The 10661-nt window shown below is 32.5% G+C and overlaps 2 protein-coding genes and 1 long non-coding RNA gene across 3 annotated transcripts in view; all 3 read right to left on the bottom strand.

The window, feature by feature from the left end:
- Positions 1–3989, bottom strand: part of LOC107629335 (heterogeneous nuclear ribonucleoprotein Q) — a gene marked incomplete in the record, with an annotated part of 4979 nt that extends 990 nt beyond the window's left edge. Inside the window, 8 exon segments of the mRNA XM_021117720.1 lie at positions 1–398; positions 492–699; positions 1195–1368; positions 1929–2069; positions 2211–2327; positions 2416–2934; positions 3653–3699; positions 3842–3989. Of these exon segments, the coding sequence (XP_020973379.1) occupies positions 202–398; positions 492–699; positions 1195–1368; positions 1929–2069; positions 2211–2327; positions 2416–2868 (1290 nt within the window).
- On the bottom strand, positions 5489–8606 carry LOC107629336 (uncharacterized protein At2g27730, mitochondrial). Its single transcript, XM_016332103.2, has 4 exons — positions 8404–8606; positions 7607–7743; positions 6784–6822; positions 5489–5947 (listed from the first exon to the last, which is right to left on the bottom strand). Exons 2-4 carry the CDS (start codon positions 7712–7714, stop codon positions 5735–5737), a joined length of 360 nt encoding a protein of 119 aa, XP_016187589.1. The 5' UTR covers positions 7715–7743; positions 8404–8606; the 3' UTR covers positions 5489–5734.
- Positions 6909–7600, bottom strand: LOC110269875. The gene is made up of 2 exons (XR_002358643.1): positions 7421–7600; positions 6909–7330 (listed from the first exon to the last, which is right to left on the bottom strand). It is a non-coding gene; the product is annotated as an uncharacterized LOC110269875 (long non-coding RNA).

Raw genomic sequence — 10661 nt, 5'->3', positions numbered from 1 at the left:
AGGGCTGCAAAAGATGAACCCCCGTCATCAAGACGAATTGATTTGAATGTTGTAACAAGTAAAAGACATATAAGGAGGTCTGATATAAATTATTCCTTTTGATGTTTAAAATATATCGGAACATGCAAAAGAGGTAGGCAATGCAATAAACTTTAGATTCTTTCTAAGTTAGCAGAGGGTAACTTCCTGTTTGGAGAAGAGTTAATAATATAATGATAACAAACATAAACACACCATCTGTGCAAAACCTGGGGAACCATGTCCCGTGCCAAGGGCACCAACCAAACCGTAACCAACATGTGGGGGATAGCTTGGAAGCAATCCTGGCTTCTGCAAGTTTGATCCTCCAGACTTTTGATCAGCCTGTGGCTTAGCTAGAGAGCAGTCCAAAATTTGACCTGATATTTACAAAAAGCTAATTTAATATTGGCCAGTGTTTACAACCTCGCATAAATAGTTAGGAAAATGGGAAAAATTGATGCGTATGTCACCTTCTAATTCATATCTTTCAGTGTTTTTTAGTGCTTTCATAGCACTTGACCTCTCTGCAAAATGTACAAAACCTATTCTATTCTTTTCCTGCCCAGACTTTGGTGGTGGAAGAACCACCTTTGTGATCTTCCCATGATGTTCAAAAAGCTTCTTCATCTGCTCCTGAGTTACATTCCTAGGCAAGTTCTTCACATATACTGCCTTCACCTGTTCATATATGCTTAAGATCTCACTAAATGCAATTTGTATTGAGCACTGGGTAGAGGATTAAACTGTTAAAATATGATAGAAACCAACTACAAGTTACGAAAGTTATCTAAATGAAAAAATTTCAAAGAGTGAGAGAGAAAGATGAGGAGAATCAGGGAAATGAAATTAGAATAAACAGGAAATGCCTGTTGTTTCCTAGCTGCTGAGTTATCCTGTAGTGAGTGCATGGAAGGAATTGTGAGTGATACAAGGTAAATGGCCCCTAATGTATATGCTCAGGGATTGAAAAGCATTGTTATATTATTCTTTCCCTTCTCGTCTGTTTTTTGTACTCTTTGGTTCTACTTGGGAGCATTACTTATCCTGCTCACTCGGTAATTCCACCTCTTCATCACAATAAAATTTGTTTTCTATAAACAAAAAGGCTTTCTCGTCAAAGTAACCATAACTATCACTTGAGTGTAAAAACACAAAAGTTATAAGAGTCCAGACCTGAGATGAAGCAGAGGAATCAGCATTTTTAGGGTCAGCCCAGCTCACCGTTGGAGCATTGTCACCTAGCTTAAATGTTGAGCTCATCATCTTTTGCCTTGAATATTCAGCACATGCATGATTATAATAGTCAATAAAAGCAAATCCACGGTTATTTTTAGTGTTCTTCATATCCTGAAATGAAAATTGAACCAAAAGTAAACAAATGTTAAAAAGAAAACCAAAATATTGGCTTTATGTTCTGCAGCTGCGATGCAACAAAAGAAGTTTAGGAATAACCTGTGATTTTTAAAAGGTTAATTATTCTGTTAGTCCCTATAGTTTCACCAAATTTTTAATTGGATCGTTATAGTTTAAAAGTTTGTAATCAGGTCCCTATATTAGATAAAAATTTGTAATTAAGTCCCTACCGTGTTTTTTTTTTTCATAAGAAAAATAATAATCTTAAATATTTGCTTTTAGAATATTTCACAGTTCATTCTATATCAAACACACAAAAAAAATTTCCAAAAATAATTTGTATTTTCTAACAAAAAAAAAGTTTGAAAAGACCTAATTAAAATTTTTTATCTAATATAGAGACTCAATTACAAAGTTTTAAACTATAAAGACCTAATTAAAAATTGGGTGAAACTATTAAGACTAGCAAAGTAATTAAACCTATAAAAAAAAAAAAAACTAAAAAACTTTATGATGATATAGGCATACCTCTAACACAACAACATAATATATACCTTGACTAGTTCTAAACCAGTAACTCCAGGTGCAACATCAGATACAACCTTCCTGAGATCTTCATCACCCCAGTTTCTGGGAACATTGCCAATAAAAAGACGGTGTTTTGCTTGAGCTGTTGAACATTTTATTTTTCTACCCTGAGAAATTCATCTTTGGTATACTCAGGCATTGAAATCACAAAATTGCATTGAAAGAAGATAATTGTCTGCATTAGTTATGAGGAGAAATTGCATAGTATATAGTTCATACTTCATACTGATTTAAAAATATAATATTACCTTAAATGCTTTATTGTTCAGCTCCTTGATGGCTTTAGAAGCCAATTCCACACTTTTAAATGTCACAAAACCAAATCCCTTATTCTCAGAAGAATCTTTTCCTGTCATTACACGAACCTGTTCTCACCAATCCTAAAGTTACCAGGTGATACTGTATATTTGTATCCATATATAAAAAAACAAAAAAAAGATATCACAGGCTTACCTCTGCAACTTCCCCAATAGACTCACAAAATGCTTTCAAATCCTCAGTTGAGGCATCAAGTGGAATACCACCAATGTATACTTCAGACCCATGAGGAGGAAGAGATAGAAGATCAGCATGCTTTTTCTTCTCATCCTTATCTTCTGCCTTGCTACTGTTTTGCATGATATTATCTTCTTCCATTTCTTCAACCTCTTCCACCTCCTCCGGATCCTCTTCCTCCTCTTCCTCCTCCACCACCTCAACCTCCTCCGGATCCTCTTCCTCTTCTTCCACCTCTTCTATTTCTTCCACTTCCTCTTCTTCTTCTACTTCTTCATATTCAATTTCTTCTTCCATTGTTTCCTCAGCATCATTTGCGTCATCAAAATCGATCTTTTCATCAGATTCAGCTGGATTTTCAGGCTCGGATGGCTTAGCAACTGATGAAGAATTTGCCTTTCCCCGTGGCATCTTATGAAACTAAGTAAACAAGCTTGTGAGGCAACTGTGAAGAAGGCATAGAGGCCAAAAGAATTCCTGGGAAGAAGTATGCACATATCGAATGGAGGAAAATGAAAGACCAAAAACGAGTTGTGGCGAATGAATCTCAGAAGGAAACCCATGCAATGAGAATAAGAATTAGCAGGCCGCAATGTGAAAGATTTTTACCAAAGGGACAATGACAACATAATTTAGCAGCATTGGCAGGCAAGTACAATAAATGAAATAAGACTTGCAAAATGAAACAACAAAGGTGGTGGAACAGAATTGAATCTGTAACCCAAATGGGTACAGGTTTAAAAGGGATAGTGGATGAGCTCAAGGCCCTTGTATAACATAAAGTCAAATGAGGCAAAGCCCCTCAAGAAAAATCCAGAATTGCAGGCATGAAAGCAGAACAAACTATGTTTACAAGTAGCGAGAGTCCAACAAGTTTGATTACATATTACGAGTCAAATCAGGCATTAAAGGGGATGAGATAGCAGAACAGAAGGAGAATCACGAAGCCTACACAAGTGTTCCAATCCCAATCTCAGTAAAAATAATAGCACATAGCAGTTTTACTAATCTGTGCACGTTCCTGCCACAAATTTACATACAATTCTGAGATACTGATGGTGTCACAGTTGTACTCTTCTACTACCTTAAATTACACAATAAATTTCAGAAAACCTAAAAAAGAAATAGGACAAAATAAATTAACCAGTTCAATTAATCCGTGTACGCGCGCAAGAGAGAGAGAGAGAGAGAGAACCTGTATGGGGGGAGAAGAATGAAGCTATAGGATCCAAATTGGAGGAGCTGAAATGAAAGCAAAATACTATTGGTTATGGATCCTCCCCCAAAAAAAGGATAGCAAAACGAATCTCATAGGCATTAACTTTGATGCAAAATTGTAGCTTTAATTAGACAAGTAACGAGAATGGAAAAATGGTTAACGAACCCTAGATTCGAGTGCCCCACTCACTGATTCTCACAAACACCAATGTTTCTGCCGCCGCAACTTGAAAACTGCCGGATTATTATTCTTTTGACATTAGGAATGAAATAATTCGTGAAGACCGAAGACAGGCCAGCGAATCAGGGGTATTCCGGTAAATCAACTAGATCTATACTTAAAATCTGTTTTAAAATATGATTAATTAAGAAGTGTTTTAAAAATATTTTTCAAGATGTTAAATAATTTTCAAGATGTTTTAAAAATAATTAAGAAATGTTCTAAAAACATTTAAAATGTGAGTAATTAATCATATTTTAAATTGATGCCATTTTAAAGTTTCAATGCAAAAGTTAAACTTTTTTGTTTTGTTAGGGTATTTGTTAAGAATGTATATACTTAAACCCAAATTTTATATCTTTTTTTATTTTCTTCATTATCATTTATTTTATTATTGGTAGTTGATTGTTAACTAAAGAAATATTATTTATTATCACATATTTAAGTGACTAAATAAATGATATATGAATTTCTCTTTTTACTTAATATTATAGTCATCATATCTGTTTTATAGGAAATCTAGATTACTCAATTATTTTTATAATCATACCAAAAAACCTAATCCGATAGGAATAGAATGAATGTAATATCATTTATGAAAAATTTGGTCTATTATTAATGTATTTAAATATAATTGCATTTCTTCTTATCAAATTTGATGATATGGTCAAATGCTCTCTGGAAAGAGAAACAATTGTATATTTAATCATAATTATAATAATGAATAAATCCTATTTCATATTTTCATTAATTTATAGATAGCGGAATGTTAGAGAAAAAAACCAATAATATTTAAAAATATGTTATTAGACTGTTAAATAAAAAATATTAAATTAATAACTAAAAATACTAGTAAAAAATAATAAATTTTGTTCTTGAGCTTTTCTCTTATAAATACAATAATACATGAATGGAGGATGAAAAGCATGAGCATCCCATGCATCCTATCCAAATATTTTAGGACGAATGCAATAATTTGCCTAAATATATAGCGACTAGAGAGCCTAGGGGCAGAGTGATTCTGCTGTTTATTGGTTTCTCAGTGATTCTAAATATATATATTATCATAGTAATAGGTGTGGTGTTATACATACATACATAGAAAGGGTGTGGTGTAACTACTGAGATACCTACTGCAAGTTGCCTGTTCTTCAGACTATTGCATCCATACACCACCATCCATGACACAATTGGATTTAGCAAAACTTCCTCTTCACCTACCAAAGTTGAGGTCCCAGGAATATTTATTTAAATTATATATATATATTCTATTTTTTATAAAAAATAATTGATAAAAAATAAAAGAATATAAAAAAATATATTTTATATCATAAAAGAAAAAACTTTATTTAATGCGTTTGGTGATGTTATTCAAGACACAAAATGCTTTCAATTATTTTATTTTGTTTTATTTTTGCGTTTCACTAAGAGAAACACAGATTGATAACATGTAGTCTAACTAACCTATTAACTAACTTGACTTCACAGTCTTCATATGTTATCGCAATTATCTCATACTTCGACCTCCCTCTCGCTCCATTTGAGCAACTAGCTAGAAGCATAATATATATCACATACTTTTGGATCACAATCTCAACATGCCAACGAGGGGCAAAGCAAATGATTAACCGCATGACATTTGAAAAACTAATCAATTTCGATGTTCCTCATGCTAATATAATCAAGCATATAGGGGTTACAATGAAACATCAGAAGAAATAAAAAAACACAATGGTAATTGTATGATGCAACAAAAACTGTGTTTGGTCATTTATTTCTGTGCAACTGCTGCAACCGGAAGGTCCAAAACCAAAATCAGAACATACACCATTGAAACCTTCAATCCTGCACCTCTGGCTTTTTTGCAGTGCCCTTGAGGTACCAACCCAAACCACTAAGAAATGTTATTGTACCTGCCACAACTGCATAATTCCGGTACTTGTCAGTTGAAACCTTTTCAGCTGATGCATCTGTATGTGCTGAGCCACTGGGCTTGGCATCAGGTACTGAACCCCCTGAGCCTGTGGCTGGCTTGGCTTCTGATTGAGGTCCCTTCATTAGAATAAAAAGTTTACTACTAAGTTTGAAGCTCATACTTAAACATAAATTTTATACTCAAATGGAAAGAAGTTGCTAGCAAGCAAGATACAGAAATAGAAAGTAACACAATGCATGGTACAAACACGAAGTGGCTGAGTAATCAAAATTGCATGTCCTTCACTTGTTCAGAGACACAGACATGGGCAGAATTAAATGGAATCAACTTTCACCTAAGTTTTAAGCTTTAAAAGTACAAGGCACAAATATTAATTGACAAGAAAAGGGGAAAGGAAGCAGCATGACTGAAAATCATTCTCGTAGCAAAATGATTATATGGAATTATGGCTTAATTATTAAGGGCCTGTCTATGTGCATTAATCTAAATTATCTTAAGTATACATTCTGGTGCATCGAATGCAGGACACTGGATGAGTAGATCAATTATGGGATTGTTCAAACATCAACCCGTTTCAACCTGGCAAGTCAGTCAACCAACACTAATACTGCAACCTTGTCCTCTTGAAATCAAACATCACTAAAAGAAAAGGTGAATGATAAATCTACTTGTAATATAATCAGAGTCTACAATGATCATATTTCTTTTTTGGATATCAAATGGACTACAGAGCACATTAACTATGTGTATAAGCAGTGTACACTTTTAAATGAATCAGATACATTATATATCCAACGTCAGCAAACTAGAAGCAGAAAACTGAGTCGAGGACCTAAGGCAATAAATAAAAATCCATTTAATTTTGCTAAATATTTTCAACAAGCTTATCATGTACTTTACTGAGATTTTAACAGAAAAAAGAAAAACAAGAGTGCAGAATTTGAGGACATACCTTGCGAGCAAGCTTCTCCAACTTCTCTTGCTCAGCTTTCTGAATTATTAAAATAAGTAAGCACACTACACATATGCTATCAACAAGAAAAAGCATAAACCAACATATACAAACTCTACTTATGAGAGCTAGCATCTTGCATCTTTCTCTTCAGTAATTGAGTGGACAAGAAAGAAAAAACATGGATGAGGCTTCTACTTTTATATTTATGACAATGAGTACTTGAAGATCCTGAACAATAATCTGTTTTCAGGTGAGTGCTAAACTAAAACTGAAGATTATCTAAGCACACAAGTTTAAAATATAAATTACATCATTTTATTAGAACACAGACAACATTGTATGTCCCTGCCAATCTGAATGAATTATATAAATATAAAAAGGACAGCCCAATGCACAAGTAACCCACGTTAACACAGGGTCCGAGGAAGGGTCGCACCAAAAGGATGTAATGTACGTATCCCAACTTGATAATTACATTCACATCTTGAACCCGTGACCTTGAGGTCACATGGAGACAACTCAACCGTTGCTCCAAGGCTCCCTTCTGGATGAATTATATAAATTATTACGAAAAATGAATCAAATAAAATTTAAAACAAATTGAATTTTGATTGTTCTTAAAGGAAAATATTACTTCAAGTTAACATTCTTCAACACTGCAAAGAAGGGCTTCGCCAGCATAACTGATCATCACATGTCCTTAAAACTTCCTAATTTATCAAATTTATAACAGCATCTTCAAACAAATTTGGCAGTCCCTAGCAGGATAAAATTAAAACAATTGAGCAGCACACTATGCTATAGCAGCTTCTCAAGTTACCTTAAAGTATGCATTTTCAGCGGCCTTCTCCTCCTCACTGAGTATTTTTCCAGAGCCGCTGCTAAATAGCCTTCTAGATGCATTTCTTGCAGCCACCCGCATTGCCATAGCAGTTAGTTTTTTTCAAGTCCCAATCTCTGCAAGTCAGAAAACAAATAGCAAGCTTACTTGTTATACATACAAGAGTTACAGCCAAACATTTCAGCTACGAAAAGGCCAATAGTTTCAAAGGCTTGATAAAAACAATGAGTAGGCAAACACAAAGAAGTAGATAGGGAAAAATCTCAAGTCTTAAAAGGTTTCATACTTTTTATGTAACCCGAAAAAGCTCTAAAAGTGTAGCACTAACCTACATATATGAAAATCTCTTTTTCTTTTTCCACATATTTTAGATTTCCTTTGTGGTTATATATTCGGAATAATCCTCAATCATGAATTAGCATAAATATCCTGCTGCAGGTATTACCATTTCGTATTTTAAGGATGAATTAACAAGAATAGCCTAGACAAATTCGGAGTGTCGTACATGTAAAGAACGATCTAAACGAAGAAGAAATTCCGATAAGAATATGAGCTACTTAAGAAAGTGAAATTCGATGATTGAATCAATGAATGAAAGATACGAAAAACGTGAACCCTAAATTTAGCATTGCATTTCTTGGGGAACATGTTAAGAGGAAGATTCGCGACAACTCAAATATCCTATGGATCCGAAATGGAATGAAAATGAATCGAAATGCTTTTAAATGAGAATGAGAATGAAGAAGGAATGAGTTCAGGGAAGAGTAGCAAGTTACCTCAGTCTCGAGAAAAATTTGGCAGTTGGAACAAAGGCGTGAATAGTTGCTGTTGGCAATTGCTATTGGAAGAGGAGTACAGGTTAAGACTTGAGGGTATAAATACGGTGCCGTTTAGGAACTTCCGATGTTTCATTCCAGTATTCAACAAATAAATGCTTCAATTTGGGGTTCACTTGTAACCGCAGCTTGATTATCTGTTCAAAATGGATCAAATTTTATTATATTGATTTTGGATTTGATAGGTAATTAGGCGAAATCGGATCATATCCGATTAAATAAAATCTAAATTAAATTGGATATTAATTTTAGGATCGAAAAATTTAAACTAATCTAATTATTCGATTAGTTTAATATTAATTTAAAAATAAATAAATTTTAATAATATATATACATCTTTATTTTTTAACTTAAAAATATTTTAAATTATGATAATTATTTAAATTTAAATTGATGATGTACTATCTTTTATTATTTTTTTTTTAATTTTTATATAAATTTTATTTTCAATTGAATACTTAATCATCGAACCAACATAATTTGAATTTAATTGGTTTGAATCCCCCTATAAATAATCACAAAATTATACCGATTTAAACCATTAAAATTTAATCAATTTAATTTTTTATTTTATTCAAAATCTAAACCAATCTTATCCGTAAATATTTCTAATTTCATAACATCACATTCACATTTTTATATTTTAATATGGATTTCTTGTTTTTTGGTCAAGTTACACCCATACACATTTTTTTTTAATTGGTTCTATATATCAACTTTCTAATTATAACTAGAATTTGAACTCAATGCGTCTTCTAACTAGACAAACATATTGCCGTTAAATCTGTGTGACCTTACGTTAATTTTTTTTTATATGATTCACACATGTGAGTTACATTGGGTTATGAAATTTTGGGTGATATACATTGTGGTAATGTGTTATTTTTTGAAATTTAGAGGAGAAAAAATTGGACCGTTTAATTTTTTGCAAAAAAAAAAAAAACACAAATCAAACAGTCCGATTTATATGAAGCAGAAATTTTGGTAGCATGAAATTAGACCTACCGATTTTTTAGTGTGTAAATTTTTTTTTAATGCGAGAGAATACTAATCAAACGGTCCATTGTGTTCTGTAAAAATTTGAAATGGTAGCACGCAGTCAGACCATCTAATTTAATTGTTTATGTATTCATAAACCAAAATTTCACAGAACTCCCCACTTCTTCTTTATCGTGAGTTTCAAATCTCAGCTCATGTTCTTCCTCTTCTTTCATTCTTTTAAAAAAAATAGTGAGATTGAAAGTGTTTAAATACGTATATTATTATGGATAATAGAGTTACGTTGAAAATATATTGTTATGGACAAATTTTATTACAAACATATGAGGAAGTTCAATTTGTATGTGAAAATCCATTAGATGTTGTTATTTCGTTAACATTGGTATTTGAGGAATTAAAAGTGTGATTTGTGAGAAAATAGATTCTCAAATATCTAGGAGAGTATCGTGTATTTTGTACAAGTATCATTTTATATGTGTTTGGTGGGTTTGTTCAATTTTAGACCAAATACGTGACGGATGAAGCGAGTATGCATGAAATGTTTTTAATGTATATTGAAAATCGCCACCGAATGTCATGCATCGAGTTGTATATTGAGCTCGAGCAATCTGAAGCAGACAGAAATATTGAATTGGAAGATTATAATAGTGATAGCGAGGAGGAATTTGAAAGTAACTATGAAATCGTTGATCTAGGTGAAAACGAAGATGAAGCTGACGGCACTATGAATGCAAATGTAGTGGAAGTTGCAAATGCACTAGCAAACCTGCATTCGTTTCATGAGCCTTCTTTCATGCGGTCATTTGGATTTGGAGGCTATGCATGCACCGGAATTTTCCCAATATATGAATGCAGGTATGTAAAGAATTATCGCTGTGTGATAGTTTGAAGTTGTAGATCAATAAGGTCAGATGAGTAATATATGTTATATGTGGATTATAATTTGTGATCATAGCATTTGATTACTTTATTAGTTAATAGTTATTTATTATGGATTATATTTACTAGGTCTTTGTGTAGATAAAATAGCTAAAATATAGACTATTATAATTATATTTATTAAAGTGTATTTATCAATTGTTTATATAATAAATGATTTATTACTGTATACATAATAAATAATTTATAATTTATTACCCTTAGAGAGATTTTAATTGTTAAGATATATATTTAATGATTATTTATAAAAATATATATCC

Source organism: Arachis ipaensis, chromosome B03 (genome assembly GCF_000816755.2).
Source record: "Arachis ipaensis cultivar K30076 chromosome B03, Araip1.1, whole genome shotgun sequence".
Taxonomy (NCBI): domain Eukaryota; kingdom Viridiplantae; phylum Streptophyta; class Magnoliopsida; order Fabales; family Fabaceae; genus Arachis; species Arachis ipaensis.
Note: the sequence above shows the minus strand (reverse complement) of the source record. Positions and strands in the feature narration are given on the sequence as shown.

Coding starts and splice junctions, on each gene's coding strand:
- LOC107629336 (XM_016332103.2), bottom strand. CDS start 7,714: ATGGCAATGCGGGTGGCTGCAAGAAATGCATCTAGAAGGCTATTTAGC. Junction 6,823..7,606: donor CTGAAAATGCATACTTTAAG/GTAACTTGAGAA, acceptor TTAATAATTCAG/AAAGCTGAGCAAGAGAAGTT. Junction 5,948..6,783: donor TGGAGAAGCTTGCTCGCAAG/GTATGTCCTCAA, acceptor ATTCTAATGAAG/GGACCTCAATCAGAAGCCAA.